Source organism: Pecten maximus, chromosome 10 (genome assembly GCF_902652985.1).
Source record: "Pecten maximus chromosome 10, xPecMax1.1, whole genome shotgun sequence".
Classification (NCBI taxonomy): domain Eukaryota; kingdom Metazoa; phylum Mollusca; class Bivalvia; order Pectinida; family Pectinidae; genus Pecten; species Pecten maximus.
In genome coordinates, this window is record NC_047024.1 from 15,908,789 (window position 1) to 15,927,852 (window position 19,064).

At 36.4% G+C, this 19,064-nt stretch overlaps 1 protein-coding gene across 2 annotated transcripts; it reads left to right on the forward strand.

Moving 5' to 3' along the window:
• The first annotated feature begins 1,608 nt into the window (after positions 1 to 1,608).
• On the forward strand, positions 1,609 to 17,646 carry LOC117336090 (NAD-dependent protein deacylase sirtuin-5, mitochondrial-like). 2 transcript variants are annotated; one of them, XM_033896466.1, is made up of 10 exons: positions 1,609 to 1,658; positions 2,576 to 2,725; positions 3,373 to 3,528; positions 4,429 to 4,527; positions 5,171 to 5,297; positions 12,942 to 13,029; positions 14,054 to 14,107; positions 14,798 to 14,921; positions 15,243 to 15,358; positions 15,960 to 17,646. In XM_033896466.1, exons 2-10 carry the CDS (start codon positions 2,591 to 2,593, stop codon positions 16,027 to 16,029), a joined length of 969 nt encoding a protein of 322 aa, XP_033752357.1. In that variant the 5' UTR covers positions 1,609 to 1,658; positions 2,576 to 2,590; the 3' UTR covers positions 16,030 to 17,646. The 2 variants fall into 2 exon arrangements, with proteins under 2 accessions (XP_033752357.1, XP_033752358.1); XM_033896467.1 differs by lacking the exon at positions 1,609 to 1,658 and adding an exon at positions 1,742 to 1,762.
• Positions 17,647 to 19,064: the final 1,418 nt, after the last annotated feature.

Here is a 19,064-nt window from a genome sequence, read left to right on the forward strand (position 1 = left end):
AGGTCAAAACACAGGTTCCTGTACCGCCAAATGTGAAGGTCAAAACACAGGTTTCTGTATCCTTAAATGTAAAGGTCAAAACACAGGTTCCTGTGATGACCTCAAATGTGAAGGTCAAAACACAGATTCCTGTACCATCAAATGTAAAGGTCAAAACACAGGTTCGTGTGCCGCCAAATGTGAAGGTCAAAACACAGATTCCTGTACCATCAAATGTAAAGGTCAAAACACAGGTTCCTGTACCGCCAAATGTAAAGGTCAAAACACAGGTTCCTGTACCGCCAAATGTAAAAGTTAAAACACAGGTTCCTGTACCGCCAAATGTAAAGGTCAAAACACAGGTTCGTGTGCCGCCAAATGTAAAGGTCAAAACACAGATTCCTGTACCGCTAAATATAGAGGTCAAAACACAGGTTCCTGTACCGCTAAATATAGAGGTCAAAACACAGGTTCCTGTACCGCCAAATGTGAAGGTCAAAACACAGGTTCCTGTATCCTTAAATGTAAAGGTCAAAACACAGGTTCCTGTGACCTCAAATGTGAAGGTCAAAACACAGATTCCTGTACCATCAAATGTAAAGGTCAAAACACAGTTTCCGGTACCGCCAAATGTAAAGGTCAAAACACAGGTTCCTGTACCACCAAATGTGAAGGTCAAAACACAGGTTCCTGTATCGCCAAATGTAAAGGTCAAAACACAGGTTCCCGTACTGTAAAATGTAAAGGTCAACACACAGGTTCCTGTACCGCCAAATGTGAAGGTCAAAACACAGGTTCCTGTAACTTCAAATGTAAAGGTCAAAACACAGGTCCCTGTACCGCTAAATATAGAGGTCAAATCACAGGTTCCTGTACCGCCGAACGTGATTTTAAGAATGCATATAGATATCTTAATTTGTATGTGTTCAAGTTTCTGTTATCAGTGACGAGCTTTGTTTAATACCTGGTAGGCTATTCTTAGAGAATGGAAAAAAATCAATACATATGTATTGTCAAATCTGTAAAAAAGCGTTTTTACGTACATATGTACATGTACAGTAAACCGCTCTGATAATACCTGAACCAGAGACCTATATACTAGTATATAGGTCTCTGCCTGAACCACAGGCGTCTGCTTCTGGTTAATATCTATAAAATAAAACAGAAAAGAAACATTAGTCCCTACTCCTACCATATCAACATTATACACTGTAGTAGTAGGAGCAAATATTTTCTCTCATCACTTACCAGATGCAGACGCCTGTGCGTGATGGACAGCTTTTGTATTTGGCACCGAATCTGCACTCTCACTTTCTGTCTCTCATCTACTTTTTCCTTAAATTATTTTTTTCCCGATTTAAACAAACTACTACAGCATATCTGCCATGTTGTTAGGGTTTTAAATGTGTTTTAAATATGCTATTTCTGTACGTAAAAAGAAAACACAGTATGTCAGTTATGTAAATGTAATGTTATATGTTGTTTTCATGGAGAAGAGCTCGTAAGTTGTAAGCAAGTTGTCGTTCATCCATTTGTCGTTTTTTGACATCAATTTTTTTTTCAAAAGTTCCCGCCACCTTCCGTCCGGAGCAGTCCTGTCCGTTATTCATTTATTTTACTACCAATCACAGTCAACATCCTGTCGTAAAACTGGGTTTTCCCCTGCAACACACGTACAGGTACGGTTTTGTTTGTGAAATCAGCAAATGCAATAGTCTACATTTTAAAAAGACATGCCCATAATGGCATTGAACATACTCGCTTGTAAATGATTTGTCCGCTTGTAAGTGCCATACCCTCTAAAGTCTTGTAAACTCATGATTTACCGGCGGGCATGTCAACATTTACTCCTATACACTACAGTACAGTACGTATAAGAGTAGCAATGACAGGCATACGCAAGTTATGGCAAGTTATGGCAATTTCCCATGCATGCTGCCCCGTGTTAAATAGGTCAATGTTTAATTCCATGTTTACCAGCTATAATTGTCTGTTCTTTCTATTTTCACTAAACAGTAATCACAATGAAGTGTGTTCTACTTGTCTTTCATATGATTATTACGTTTATCGATGTTTTCTTCAGCAAAAACGCCTTTATTCATAGCCTCCCACAGCGTAAAATATGGCGTCATCGCTGCCATTTTGGTAGCCATGTGACAGCAAAAGAGGCTTAAAATATATATAAAGACACGTGTGAATCGGAATCAATTGTGTGTTTTGACTAAAAGGAATGCAAAGCAATATCTAAACATGTAGTAAACCAGAAAAAAAAATAGTTTGGCAACAGAAACTATAGCGGAGAGACGAGGTACCGATAAAATCGGGGTCCTCCTAAAGACATGAATGGACCTGAAAGGACCTGAATCTGGCATCTAAACATGGCTTAACACCATTTCTAATATTTTCTGTCATTTTCAATTCTTTGTATTATTTGTATCATTACGATTGATTTCTTACAGTATGTTTTCACGAGAATTGATGTGCACGAAACTGCATTTTTGCATCAATGGTAGCTAAACCACTGCCTACACAGAAAACCCTCATTAATATTGGACCACCAGTTTGCCTGCTCATTGCATCATTAAATCTATTGTAGGACATCAGGAGTTGAATGAATATTTTGATAAACTGCAGACAGTCACTACATCGGCTGCTTCCTCGTACAGTAATGGCAGGCGGTGGGGAACCACAGAAGGATATCTTTGCAGATTTTGACAGACTCGGGGCACTTCTTGGGTTTACTAAGGTAGGGATGATTTTTTATTCTCTAAAAATCACTGAAAGGTAGAAAGGATGGAATAGTGGACTGAAAACCTGTATATAATAATCATTCTCCATCTTTTACAAGGTGTTGTTTAGATAGGTAATTCATTGATTTCCTATTCTTACTACATGTTTAAATCTTTCTGTTGGAGTTTTGAAATCATTGTTTAACAAATAATAAATATCAATTGATAAAAGATCAATTATATTACATGAAAAAACAAAATAAAGAGTACTGCATATACAAAAATTAACAGTGAGTTATATATCAATTAATTAATCTATGTACATGAAAATGTAGTTGTATCTGCCATGTGCCATCCTTGTACCTTAGTACCCTATGCTTACCCTGTACCTACCCTGTACCTACCCTATACCTACCCTATACCTATCCTGTACATACCCAAATTTGATATCAAAACAGGAAATATATTGACACACTGGTGCAAGTTAAGTATTCAATTATAAAAGTTTTGACAGTTCTTGACAACCAGAAAAATATTCTAAATCTTTGTTTTCTCATCCATTGTATATTTCCTGTAAATGATTGAATGTAAACTTTCTGGATTATCAGAATCTATAAATAGATATAATGCAGATCTGGTGACAGGTTTACTTATGTTTCCACAGCCGAAGGGTCGACCCAGCTCTAACATAAGTGAGTTCAGGGAACATTTTGCCAAAGCTAAGCACATAGTGGTCCTGACTGGAGCGGGTGTCAGTGCGGAGAGTGGAGTTCCAACATTCCGCGGAGCTGGTGGATACTGGCGCAAGTGGCAAGCACAGGTAGAGGACTTTAAAAGCAGCTAGTTCCTGACAATAGTGTAATTATATAATCATTTAAAGAGAAGAATCCCTCAGCAGGCTGTTGTACTAAACGTTCCTGTACATACTTCACACTATAACCATTTCCAGGCCCACAAAGTTTGAGCTTCTCTTCTTTTTGAATTTAAAGGGAATAAATAATTGTCGCAATGCAGCATCTTTCAAGCAACAATAATAATCTTCTATAACATATTTGAACTTGAGCTTCAATTTTTCATGTACATTTCTTTCATGTTTCAAGCTACACGTATGCATTATTTTAAGTTTTATGCTTACTCACGGAAAAAGTATTTATTGATTCCGAACAATTTATTTGACCCTTAAATTCAGCAATTTCAGAAATTAAATCACAAATGTTAAGAGTTCCATCATGTTAAATAGACATATCCTTGTTACTATAGGCATGCCCTTGTTACTATAGACATGTCCTTGTTACTATAGACATGTCCTTGTTACTATAGACATGTCCTTGTTACTATAGACATGTCCTTGTTGCTATAGACATATCCTTGTTACTATAGGCATGTCCTTGTTGCCACTAGAGCTGGGTATCGGTTTCACAACAGGTTTTCTCTCCATTCATCTTGTACATACATAAGTACATACATGTGTGACATGGTATTTTGAAACATGGTGAAATGAACTTGGGTCAAAATACCATAATGGTAAAGTGAACCACAGTACTGGGTCAAGGTCAAGGTCAAGGTTGACGTTGATATTTTTAGACAATCCAAGTTTAAAAATCATTACAATGTGACATAGTTTGCATGGGCTAGAAGGAAATATGTATTGCTTGTTAAACAGTGATGAAACACATTATCCTTGGAATTGGATCAACATTAATGCTTGTTTTTGTTGCAGCAACTGGCTACCCCAGAAGCATTCGACAGGGATCCGTCGCTGGTTTGGGAGTTTTATCATCACAGACGGGAGGTCATGAACTCAAAGTCCCCTAACAAGGTATATCTCCTTATGGTCATGTCTTAATATGTGTCACTGTAAAACCAGATTTTTATTAATACAAAGGACACCTGACCGATTGTTTATTCTCACTATTTAGTGTCTTTTCAGTAAAGTTTGCATCGGGATCTAACAGTGTTATATCATATTATCTGTACAGTTTGAATGGAACTACTGAAAATCATTGGAGCTCTTGTTACTTTCTAATGTAAATTCTGCCTCACAATTTTGGAACATTGGAGGAGGATTGAATACTGTACAGTGGACCCTCGATAATCCGAACACCTTCGTTCCCAGTCCAAACCGTCCGGATTACGAGTTTTCCGGACTGCCGAATTTCTAGAATCAGGACTTCTATCAATTTCCGTCTGTCATCTGTAGACAAACATTCGTCTGTAGTAATTACTTACTCTCGACCAGTCTTTATGAAACTTGATCAAAGGTTATTGGGCACTTTTCAATGAATTCCGATTAATTTCTTGCAAGTTGTCTTTGTTTTATGACATCCTCGAATACATTTTCTGTGGGAGCAGGAGATATAGTGTTAGTCTGAGGTGTAGTTCTCTAGTTTATCATTAGATTGTTCAAACAAGATTAAGATTAAACATTCATAAAACAGAGCGTGTTTTAAAATTTTATGCAGGCCCACATTGCTATAGCTGAATGTGAGAAAAGACTTGCAGAACAAAATCGTCGCGTGATTGTCATTACCCAGAATATTGACGAACTACACCGTCAGGCAGGCACCAAAAACATCCTCGAACTTCATGGTTAGTGCGACATTTTCTACACTGAATATTGTATTGTTAAGAATCTTTACAGACTGGATCTTTGGTAAGTTAGGTTAGACTGTACACGTATCTTCACTAACTGCCTGTATCAGTAGAAATGATTCTCCAGGCCCTAGGTCTGTCATAGTGACTTTGTTATGAGACATGCATTAGTATGTAAAAATTGTTGTCAACTTTTATCTTAGGGAATCCCTCAACATATTGTACTTAAAAGTGTTCTTACTTCAACCATACCTACCAGTAAGTGTTCTTACTTCAACCATATCTACTGAGTAAATGTTCTTACTTCAGTCATACCTACTGAGTAAGTGTTCTTACTTCAATGAAACCTACTGAGTAAGTGTTCTTACTTCAACCATACCTACCAGTAAGTGTTCTTACTTCAACCATACCTACTGAGTAAGTGTTCTTACTTCAATGAAACCTACTGAGTAAGTGTTCTTACTTCAACCATATCTACTGAGTAAGTGTTCTTACTTCAGTCATACCTACTGAGTAAGTGTTCTTACTTCAACCATACCTACTGAGTAAGTGTTCTTACTTCAATGAAACCTACTGAGTAAGTGTTCTTACTTCAACCATATCTACTGAGTAAGTGTTCTTACTTCAACCATACCTACTGAGTAAGAGATCTTACTTCAACCATACCTACTGAGTAAGTGTTCTTACTTCAATGAAACCTACTGAGTAAGTGTTCTTACTTCAACCATACCTACTGAGTAAGTGTTCTTACTTCAATGAAACCTACTGAGTAAGTGTTCTTACTTTAAGCATATCTACTGAGTAAGAGATCTTACTTCAACCGTACCTACTGAGTAAGTGTTCTTACTTCAACCAAACCTACTGAGTAAGTGTTCTTACTTCAACCATACCTACTGAGTAAGTGTTCTTACTTCAACCATACCTACTGAGTAAGTGTTCTTACTTCAACCAAACCTACTGAGTAAGTGTTCTTACTTCAACCATATCTACTGAGTAAGAGATCTTACTTCAGTCATACCTACTGAGTAAGTGTTCTTACTTCAATGAAACCTACTGAGTAAGTGTTCTTACTTCAACCATACCTACTGAGTAAGAGATCTTACTTCAACCATACCTACTGAGTAAGTGTTCTTACTTCAATGAAACCTACTGAGTAAGTGTTCTTACTTCAACCATACCTACTGAGTAAGTGTTCTTACTTCAACCAAACCTACTGAGTAAGTGTTCTTACTTCAACCATACCTACTGAGTAAGTGTTCTTACTTCAACCATACCTACTGAGTAAGTGTTCTTACTTCAACCAAACCTACTGAGTAAGTGTTCTTACTTGAAGCATATCTACTGAGAAAGTGTTCTTACTTCAACCATATCTACTGAGTAAGTGTTCTTACTTCAGTCATACCTACTGAGTAAGAGATCTTACTTCAACCGTACCTACTGAGTAAGTGTTCTTACTTGAAGCATACCTACTGAGTAAGTGTTCTTACTTCAACCATACCTACTGAGTAAGTGTTCTTACTTTAAGCATATCTACTGAGTAAGTGTTCTTACTTGAAGCATATCTACTGAGTAAGTGTTCTTACTTCAACCGTACCTACTGAGTAAGTGTTCTTACTTCAACCAAACCTACTGAGTAAGTGTTCTTACTTCAACCATACCTACTGAGTAAGTGTTCTTACTTCAACCGTACCTACTGAGTAAGTGTTCTTACTTGAAGCATATCTACTGAGAAAGTGTTCTTACTTCAACCGTACCTACTGAGTAAGTGTTCTTACTTCAATGAAACCTACTGAGTAAGTGTTCTTACTTCAGTCATACCTACTGAGTAAGTGTTCTTACTTCAGTCATACCTACTGAGTAAGTGTTCTTACTTCAACCATATCTACTGAGTAAGTGTTCTTACTTCAGTCATACCTACTGAGTAAGAGATCTTACTTCAACCGTACCTACTGAGTAAGTGTTCTTACTTCAACCATACCTACTGAGTAAGTGTTCTTACTTCAATGAAACCTACTGAGTAAGTGTTCTTACTTCAATGAAACCTACTGAGTAAGTGTTCTTACTTCAATGAAACCTACTGAGTAAGTGTTCTTACTTCAACCATACCTACTGAGTAAGTGTTCTTACTTCAACCATACCTACTGAGTAAGTGTTCTTACTTCAATGAAACCTACTGAGTAAGTGTTCTTACTTCAGTCATACCTACTGAGTAAGTGTTCTTACTTCAGTCATACCTACTGAGTAAGTGTTCTTACTTCAACCATACCTACTGAGTAAGTGTTCTTACTTCAATCATACCTACTGAGTAAGTGTTCTTACTTCAACCATACCTACTGAGTAAGTGTTCTTACTTCAACCATACCTACTGAGTAAGTGTTCTTACTTCAACCATACCTACTGAGTAAGTGTTCTTACTTCAACCATACCTACTGAGTAAGTGTTCTTACTTCAATCATACCTACTGAGTAAGTGTTCTTACTTCAGTCATACCTACTGAGTAAGTGTTCTTACTTCAACCATACCTACTGAGTAAGTGTTCTTACTTCAAGCATATCTACTGAGTAAGTGTTCTTACTTCAACCATACCTACTGAGTAAGTGTTCTTACTTCAACCATACCTACTGAGTAAGTGTTCTTACTTCAACCATACCTACTGAGTAAGTGTTCTTACTTCAATGAAACCTACTGAGTAAGTGTTCTTACTTCAATGAAACCTACTGAGTAAGTGTTCTTACTTCAACCATACCTACTGAGTAAGTGTTCTTACTTCAATGAAACCTACTGAGTAAGTGTTCTTACTTCAACCATATCTACTGAGTAAGTGTTCTTACTTCAGTCATACCTACTGAGTAAGTGTTCTTACTTCAATGAAACCTACTGAGTAAGTGTTCTTACTTCAATGAAACCTACTGAGTAAGTGTTCTTACTTCAGTCATACCTACTGAGTAAGTGTTCTTACTTCAACCATACCTACTGAGTAAGTGTTCTTACTTCAACCAAACCTACTGAGTAAGTGTTCTTACTTCAACCATACCTACTGAGTAAGTGTTCTTACTTCAACCAAACCTACTGAGTAAGTGTTCTTACTTCAACCATACCTACTGAGTAAGTGTTCTTACTTCAACCATACCTACTGAGTAAGTGTTCTTACTTCAACCATACCTACTGAGTAAGTGTTCTTACTTCAGTCATACCTACTGAGTAAGTGTTCTTACTTCAGTCATACCTACTGAGTAAGTGTTCTTACTTCAACCATACCTACTGAGTAAGTGTTCTTACTTCAATCATACCTACTGAGTAAGTGTTCTTACTTCAACCATACCTACTGAGTAAGTGTTCTTACTTCAACCATACCTACTGAGTAAGTGTTCTTACTTCAATCATACCTACTGAGTAAGTGTTCTTACTTCAGTCATACCTACTGAGTAAGTGTTCTTACTTCAACCATACCTACTGAGTAAGTGTTCTTACTTCAGTCATACCTACTGAGTAAGTGTTCTTACTTCAACCATACCTACTGAGTAAGTGTTCTTACTTCAACCATACCTACTGAGTAAGTGTTCTTACTTCAGTCATACCTACTGAGTAAGTGTTCTTACTTCAACCATACCTACTGAGTAAGTGTTCTTACTTCAACCATACCTACTGAGTAAGTGTTCTTACTTCAACCATACCTACTGAGTAAGTGTTCTTACTTCAATCATACCTACTGAGTAAGTGTTCTTACTTCAACCATACCTACTGAGTAAGTGTTCTTACTTCAGTCATACCTACTGAGTAAGTGTTCTTACTTCAACCATACCTACTGAGTAAGTGTTCTTACTTCAACCATATCTACTGAGTAAGTGTTCTTACTTCAACCATACCTACTGAGTAAGTGTTCTTACTTCAATTACATACCTACTGAGTAAGTGTTCTTACTTCAGTCATACCTACTGAGTAAGTGTTCTTACTTCAACCATACCTACTGAGTAAGTGTTCTTACTTCAACCATACCTACTGAGTAAGTGTTCTTACTTCAATCATACCTACTGAGTAAGTGTTCTTACTTCAACCATACCTACTGAGTAAGTGTTCTTACTTCAATCAAACCTACTGAGTAAGTGTTCTTACTTCAGTCATTCAAACCTTCTGAGTAAGTGTTCTTACTTCAGTCATACCTACTGAGTAAGTGTTCTTACTTCAATGAAACCTACTGAGTAAGTGTTCTTACTTCAACCATACCTACTGAGTAAGTGTTCTTACTTCAACCATACCTACTGAGTAAGTGTTTCTTACTTCAACCATGACCTACTGAGTAGTGTTCTTACTTCAGTCCATATCTACTGAGTAAGTGTTCTTACTTCAACAATATCTACTGAGTAAGTGTTCTTACTTAAGCATATACCTACTGAGTAAGTGTTCTTACTTCAGACCATACCTACTGAGTAAGTGTTCTTACTTCAATGAAACCTACTGAGTAAGTGTTCTTGACTTCATCATACCTACTGAGTAAGTGTGCTTACTTCACCATACCTACTGAGTAAGTGTTCTTACTTCAAGGTCGATACCTACTGAGTAAGTGTTCTTACTTCAACCATACCTACTGAGTAAGTGTTCTTACTTCAATAAAACTACTGAGTAGTGTTCTTACTTCAGTCATACCTACTGAGTAAGTGTTCTTACTTCAGTCATACCTACTGAGTAGTGGTTCTTACTTCAAGCCATACCTACTGAGTAAGTGTTCTTACTTCAGTCAATACCTACTGAGTAAGTGTTCTTACTTCAACCATACCTACTGAGTAAGTGTTCTTACTTCAAGTCATATCTACTGAGTAAGTGTCTACTTCAAGGAAACCTACTGAGTAAGTGTTCTTACTTCAATCATACTACTGAGTAAGTGTTCTTACTTCAACCATACCTACTGAGTAAGTGTTTCTTACTTTCAGTCATAACCTACTGAGTAAGTGTTCTTACTTCAACCATAACCTACTGAGTAAGTGTTCTTAACTTCAATCCGTACCTACTGAGTAAGTGTTCTTACTTCAACCATATCCTACTGAGTAAGTGTTCTTACTTCAAGCCATACCTACTGAGTAAGTGTTCTTACTTCAATGAAACCTACTGAGTAAGTTGTTCTTACTTCAATGCAAACCTACTGAGTAAGTGTTCTTACTTCAAGTCATACCTACTGAGTAAGTGTTCTTACTTCAAGTCCATACCTACTGAGTAAGTGTTTTACTTCAACCATACCTACTGATAAGTGTTCTTACTTCAACCATACCTACTGAGTAAGTGTTTCTTACTTCAATCATACCTACTGAGTAAGTGTTCTTACTTCAGTCATACCTACTGAGTAAGTGTTCTTACTTCACCATACCTACTGAGTAAGTGTTCTTACTTCAACCGTAACCTACTGAGTAAGTGTTCTTACTTCAACCTGACCTACTGAGTAAGTGTTCTTACTTCAACCATACCTACTGAGTAAGTGTTCTTACTTCAATGAAACCTACTGAGTAAGTGTTCTTACTTCAGTCATACCTACTGAGTAAGTGTTCTTACTTCAATGAAACCTACTGAGTAAGTGTTCTTACTTCAGTCATACCTACTGAGTAAGTGTTCTTACTTCAACCATATCTACTGAGTAAGTGTTCTTACTTCAATCAAATCTACTGAGTAAGTGTTCTTACTTCAGTCATACCTACTGAGTAAGTGTTCTTACTTCAGTCATACCTACTGAGTAAGTGTTCTTACTTCAACCATATCTACTGAGTAAGTGTTCTTACTTCAGTCAAACCTTCTGAGTAAGTGTTCTTACTTCAGTCATTCAAACCTTCTGAGTAAGTGTTCTTACTTCAGTCATACCTACTGAGTAAGTGTTCTTACTTCAGTCATACCTACTGAGTAAGTGTTCTTACTTCAACCATACCTACTGAGTTAAGTGTTCTTACTTCAATGAATACCTACTGAGTAAGTGTTCTTACTTCATACCATACCTACTGAGTAGTGTTCTTCAGCATACCTACTGAGTAAGTGTTCTTACTTCAACCATACCTACTGAGTAAGTGTTCTTACTTCAACCATACCTACTGAGTAAGTGTTCTTACTTCAGTCATACCTACTGAGTAAGTGTTCTTACTTCAACCATACCTACTGAGTAAGTGTTCTTACTTCATAGTCATACTACTGAGTAAGTGTTCTTACTTCAATGAAACCTACTGAGTAAGTGTTCTTACTTCAACCATACCTACTGAGTAAGTGTTCTTACTTCAATGATACCTACTGAGTAAGTGTTCTTACTTCAATCATACCTACTGAGTAAGTGTTCTTACTTCAACCATACCTACTGAGTAAGTGTTCTTACTTCAGTCATACCTACTGAGTAAGTGTTCTTACTTCAATGATACCTACTGAGTAAGTGTTCTTACTTCAATCATACCTACTGAGTAAGTGTTCTTACTTCAACCATACCTACTGAGTAAGTGTTCTTACTTCAACCATACCTACTGAGTAAGTGTTCTTACTTCACCATACCTACTGAGTAAGTGTTCTTACTTCAAGACCATACCTACTGAGTAAGTGTTCTTACTTCAGTCATACCTACTGAGTAAGTGTTCTTACTTCAACCATATCTACTGAGTAAGTGTTCTTACTTCAACCATACCTACTGAGTAAGTGTTCTTACTTCAACCATACCTACTGAGTAAGTGTTCTTACTTCAATCATACCTACTGAGTAAGTGTTCTTACTTCAACCATACCTACTGAGTAAGTGTTCTTACTTCAATGAAACCTACTGAGTAAGTGTTCTTACTTCAACCATACCTACTGAGTAAGTGTTCTTACTTCAGTCATACCTACTGAGTAAGTGTTCTTACTTCAACCATACCTACTGAGTAAGTGTTCTTACTTCAACCATACCTACTGAGTAAGTGTTCTTACTTCAACCATACCTACTGAGTAAGTGTTCTTACTTCAACCAAACCTACTGAGTAAGTGTTCTTACTTCAGTCATACCTACTGAGTAAGTGTTCTTACTTCAACCATACCTACTGAGTAAGTGTTCTTACTTCAATGCATACCTACTGAGTAAGTGTTCTTACTTCAACCATACCTACTGAGTAAGTGTTCTTACTTCAACCGTACCTACTGAGTAAGTGTTCTTACTTCAGTCATACCTACTGAGTAAGTGTTCTTACTTCAACCATACCTACTGAGTAAGTGTTCTTACTTCAGTCATACCTACTGAGTAAGTGTTCTTACTTCAGTCATACCTACTGAGTAAGTGTTCTTACTTCAACCATACCTACTGAGTAAGTGTTCTTACTTCAGTCATACCTACTGAGTAAGTGTTCTTACTTCAACCGTACCTACTGAGTAAGTGTTCTTACTTCAACCATACCTACTGAGTAAGTGTTCTTACTTTAAGCATATCTACTGAGTAAAGTGTTCTTACTTCAACCGTACCTACTGAGTGTATATATATATACGTAACACTAGTGCTTGCATATATGTCTTTATATGAATATTTAGGCCAATGAGATTGACTATCTCTTTCTGTGTTTTATGTATTTTTAGACAGATTTAAAGGGTCCAAAGCTGGATCAATGTACATGTATAATTTAATAATAACTCTATAGTTTAAGTGACTGGACTGTTTCAGGAAGTCTGTTCAAGGTGAGGTGTGTGAAATGTGAAGAAGTGACTGTGAACAGGGATAGTCCCATCTGTGCAGCACTGGAAGGCAAAGGGTACATATTATAGTAGACAGACATTTTTGCCGATATGTTTGTGTAGTTAAAAATAACACTTTCTGCTGATTTGATTACTTATTATAAATTGGAAACTGCTCATATAAAGTCCTAGATTTCTATATGTATTTATTTACCATTATTTGACAATAAAACTGGCTATACCTTGCATATCTAAACACTGAGCAAACTGTAGGATGATCACATACGGTTACTTTGGTAACCGGGACCCGGCCGGTGTACACGTTTTATTTGGGAGTGTCTCGTAAATTGTGGGAGCACTGAAATAATATCAACACGACCAGTACCCATATTTTAGAACAATCAATGATGATATGATTAGTGTACTAGTCACAAGGTCTGTTACCAACAGCTGCAGTAGCGGTTCTGATGGAAGCGTATACATACGTAACACCCACATCCAAGCGGACATTATTTCTGTCGCCAATCATCGCATTAAGCTTTATTGGGCTAAATTATTAGAATAATTAGACACTTGTGGCAATATATGCAAAAGTGATAACTAAATTTTACTTTTCTTTGAAAGTGGGTGTAAGTTTGGGTTGATAAATGTTCATAATGCTGTGTGCACGGTGGTTACCGTACGTAAGTTAGCTTTTCCTCTTACGGTCGATTTAAAGAAAATAAACAAGACACAATTGTTATTTGTTAGGATGATCTTAACAAAGTTTTGTACTAATCTGTATTTGTGTCATTTTTGTGCATCGTTTTCAGGGCCTCCTGGATTTCGTTTTTTTGGTCAAAATTTTTCATGCGCAAAATATATGGGTAGAAGTTTTTTTTCAGCTTTTTCAGCCCCAAAAAGTATCTGCGCAAATAACACTGGTGCGCAAATTACACAAACTTTTACGGTATATCTACATGTCAGCTGAAATAACAAAACTGACATTGTATAAGTCAATAGGGAAGTTAAAATCAAAAATGTTTCCATATGATCATTGAAAAGAAAATTTCAAATGCTTTACATGTATATCATTTACATGGAGCTCTTATATTCCTACAGTGAACCTAATCCAGAGGCAAAGGATGCTGGGATACCTGTAGAAAACCTTCCACGGTAAATATTCTATATATTTCTGATTAAGTGTTTCTCCATAACAAACAATGACAGGAGAGTCTACCTTCCCTTCAGTATGATAAGCTGGAGAGAGAGACAATTACAAGATATCATACACACTAAACTTGTCCAAGTGGAGATAACTCCTATAATCCATTAAATCAGATAATAAGCCAACTTAGTAACAGTAACATTTCATACGCACATGTGTAGATCAACTTCTGTGCTAATACACATGGAAATGGCGTGGTTATCTGTAAAATGTAAGAAGGCCTATCAGAACAGTATTTTATATGTCTAATAATAGGTAATGGTTCTGTTACATTTTACATATACATATAATCTGTGTTCATATATTGTTAATCCTTTTACAAACATGACATGTACATTATATCATTATTGATGTGACTGTATAGCAGCAAAATTTTATACCAAACTACAAGTAACAGAAAGAAACATTATATATACATGTACATGTATTGACCAGTCTTTACACTAAACTGATGAGCGACAGAGCGGAGTTATAATGATTATATAATGTTGACAAATATTGGCCAAACTTTGCACTAAAGAAGACAACTCGCTTTATTCGAACTCTTGGATAGCTCAACGTTTTCTCATGGCCCCGTCAACTCCGAGTTAATGAAGTTCCACTGAACTTGATATTGCTGTGTATTTTCTGTCCAACAGATGTAAGAAAGAAAGCTGTAAAGGGCTACTACGGCCCCATGTTGTCTGGTTCGGGGAATCTTTGGACCCGGCTGTTTTAGAAAGTTCTCATAAGGAGCTGGAAGAGTGTGATCTTTGTTTAGTGGTAATTATACTTTTATAATTTATTCTTATTGTACACTGATTTTTATTCTTGAATTCCACACTACCAGTACGTTGATCAAGCACATCTATACTTCAAGATTTTCACTACATTTAAAGCACATGTCATTAACTTTGTAAGCACGTCCTTTATATCGGGACTTCCAGTAAGTTGATTAAACATGTCCTATAATTTGTAAGCAGGTCCTGTACATCAGGACTTCCAGTTCTCTGATTACACACGTCCTATACTTTATAAGCATGTCCTGTACATCAGAACTTCCAATACTTTGATTCTATACTTTCCCTTTACATTTATAAACAGGTTGGAACTTCATCCGTTGTTTACCCGGCGGCCATGTTTGCTCCAGCTGTAGCGAGTCGAGGTGTTCCTGTGGCGGAGATTAATATGGAGGAAACTGATGTCACAGCAGGTCTTGGGTCAGTATTAATTCACCCTGTCATTATCAGCCGCCCGCCTCTCATTATCATCCTGAAGGGCATCAACTTTACTACTTCTTAACAATAGTAAATAGACCCAAGGCAAATTAAATTGGGCGAGTAGCATTCTGGAATAAAGCGCTACCAAATTTGTTCAAATGGCTTTGTAATCTTACATATCATATTAACACATTTGTGTATGTATAAGTTAGAAGAGTTCTGATTTAATGGAACTCAAGAAACTATACTGAAATCTGATTCTTTGTTATCAATTATAATGTGGCCCAGATTTCTTAATATAGATATACCTGATGAACAAACTGTGAAAATTCATTCAATTCACAAGTTATACGACATGGCTGCCATGTTTATATTTGGTGCCACACCACACTCTTATCTGGGAGAGTTCACTGTTGTACATGTGTACCACTTAATCTCACAATTAATAAATTTTTGTTTGACAATAGTATCAAAATGATTCCGCGAGAATTACTGAATCTTAGAGTCCCTCCAGCAACATTGGTCTTTCATTGAATGGTACTTACTTTTTAGATATTTATTAAATATACAGGTCTAATTTGTTAAAACACTTTTGTTTCAGATTTCACTTCCAGGGGCCAGCGGGATTCATTGTGCCAGAAGCTTTGGCTAAACACGAGTCAGAGCCGTGAAACCTTGTGTGGTAATATATACAACCTACGACTGAAAGTGTGCATGGAGACTTCACACTTTTCATCTTAAGACATGTACTGATTCTTCCTACAAGTATATTTAAACTGATCGAGGGATTAGCCCGAAAATCTGGATACTTTATTTCAATGGAGATAATTTAACTCAACTTTTATATATTATCATGTCTGTGCACTTTCTGTAAATTGACCATGCACAGAACTTTAACATTTGGCCAGTTTAAAGAGGGTTCCTTTGGGGGAATGTGGACATCTTAACACTGGTACTTTATACATTGGGCATGGGTTCACCTGAAAGTAGGTCACTCTGACCTACATTGTGACCTTTGACCTACTTCAAAGAAAAAGTTTGTCTGGACGCTATCTCCAACACATCTTAACACTGGCACTTCGGACTTTACACATGCTGAAGTGTGTCATGTACCAAAAGTCAGTCACTCTAACCCACACTTCAGAACTTCTGTGATGGAGTCCATGCATGCACACAGAAAAAAAAATTCTTTCTTCCGTGTTTGTGATACTTTAAATATTCAGTTTCCATACTTATTTTGTTTAACGTCCTATAAACAGCCAGGGTCATTGAAGGGCGTGCCAGGTTTGGAGGTGGAGGAAAGCCGGAGTAACCGGAGAAAAACCACCGGCCTACAGTCAGTACCTGGCAACTGCTCCATATGGGTTTCAAACTCACAACCCAGTGGTGGAGGGCTAGTGATAAAGTGTCGGGACACCTTAACCACTCGGCCCCGACCGTTTCCATACAGTTTGATCCTGATATATCTGTACTCACACATTTAATGTGTTATCTTTTTAAATACAATTTACCGGATTTGGGTATCAAATATTTCTTATTCATGAGGCAGTATAAACATAATTTGTTTTAATTGACAAATTACCCAAAAGTAAGTTGAATTATCAGTTCAAGTTTACACCGAAGATTGGGCCATATCATTGATCAAATTATATATGAGTCTCATTGCCTTTGAATTTTTTGTTTTCACATCAGAATCCTGATATGAAATTAGTGAAATTACTAAAATTCATACCACTAAATAATGAAGTGATGAATAGGTGTCAACAGATCCAATGTCATGGGGAAAGGGTGCCACTTATCAGTAAATATCCATCAAATTTATTTATCATCTTTGTCTTGTCTTGCCATATAACTTCACATTCTGTGTGGGACTGTATATTGCTGAATTGTATTGTTTATGTTATATTTAAGTATCTGTTTTGGATATTTCCAACCTGGTTTGGTGCTTATTTTGTTGTAATATAGCATTCGAGAAAAGAATTATATCACTTTGCTTGTCCACAGTCACAGTTTTTAGTTCTGAAGAAACATGTTCAGTTTTACTCACACCAAGTACAACCATCAAAATTGGTTGGAAAATGTTGGAGATCGCCAGACAACTAATAAGAGTGGAAGTCATGTAATCCCAGGCTTTCGTTTTGTTTTGTTTACCTTTGAATGGTGATTTTACTTCTTCGCTCCTTTTATCTGAATGCCACATATATTATCCTTTCCATATGATCGGGAATTTTTATAAATGAAAGATTGTATCGTTTGTTACTTTTTGCAATAAAAATGTTTTCAATTTATTTTTAATGATATTTTTGCATTTCAGAAATGAAGAGACATAATAAACAAAATTTGTGCAGCAACAGTTGTACATACAATGTATGGTCCAATATAGACATACAATGTGTGGTCCGATACAGATATACAATGTATGGTCCAATATAGACATACAATGTATGATCCGATACAGACATACAATGTATGGTCCGATAAAGACATACAATGTATGGTCCGATAAAGACATACAATGTATGGTCTAATAGAGACATACATTGTATGGTCCGATACAGACATACAATGTATGGTCCGATACAGACATACAATGTATGGTCCGATAAAGACATACAATGTATGGTCCGATACAGACATACATTGTATGGTCCGATACAGACATACAATGTATGGTCCGATACAGACATACAATGTAGGTCCGATAAAGACATACAATGTATGGTCCGATAAAGACATACAATGTATGGTCCGATACAGACATACAGTGTATAGTCCAATACAGACATACAATGTATGGTCCAATACAGACATAAAATGTATGGTCCGATAAAGACATACAATGTATGGTCCAATACAGACATACAATGTATGGTCCAATACAGACATACAATGTATGGTCCAATACAGACATACAATTTATGGTCTGATATAGACATACCATGTATGGTCAAATATAGACATACAATGTATGGTTCAATATAGACTTGCAATGTGGATATCTTGAGTATACTAAGGGACATACAATGTAGATATCTAGAGTATAGGTAGGGACATACAATGTAGATATCTAGAGTATAGGTAGGGACATACAATGTAAATATCTAGAGTATAGGTAGGGACATACAATGTAGATATCTAGAGTATAGTTAGGGACATACAATGAAGATATCTAGAGTATAGTTAGGGACATACAATGTAGATATCTAGAGTATAGGTAGGATATACAGTGTAGATATCTAGAGTAAAGGTATGGACATACAATGTAGATATCTAGAGTATAGGTAGCGATATACAATGTCGATATCTAGAGTATAGGTAGGGACATACAATGTAGATATCTAGAATATAGTTAGGGACATACAATGTAGATATCTAGAGTATAGGTAGGGACATACAATGTAGATATCTAGAGTAAAGGTAGGGACATACAATGTAGATATCTAGAGTATAGTGAGGGATATACAATGTAGATATCTATAGTATAGGTAGGGACATACAATGTAGATATATAGAGTATAGGTAGGGACATACTATGCAAATATCTAGAGTATAGTTAGGGACATACAATGTAGATATCTAGAGTATAGGTAGGGACATACAATGTAGATATCTAGAGTTTAGGTAGGGACATACAATGTAGATATCTATAGTATACTTAGGGATATATAATGTGGTATGTGATAATATACAATAACCTAGTATATTA

What these genes read in the sequence shown, in the direction of transcription:
- LOC117336090 (XM_033896466.1), top strand. Translation starts at nt 2,591, where the DNA reads ATGAATATTTTGATAAACTGCAGACAGTCACTACATCGGCTGCTTCCT. An exon ending in ACTCAAAGTCCCCTAACAAG is followed by an intron (nt 4,528 to 5,170) that starts GTATATCTCCTT and finishes AATTTTATGCAG; the next exon opens with GCCCACATTGCTATAGCTGA. An exon ending in GATGTCACAGCAGGTCTTGG is followed by an intron (nt 15,359 to 15,959) that starts GTCAGTATTAAT and finishes CTTTTGTTTCAG; the next exon opens with ATTTCACTTCCAGGGGCCAG.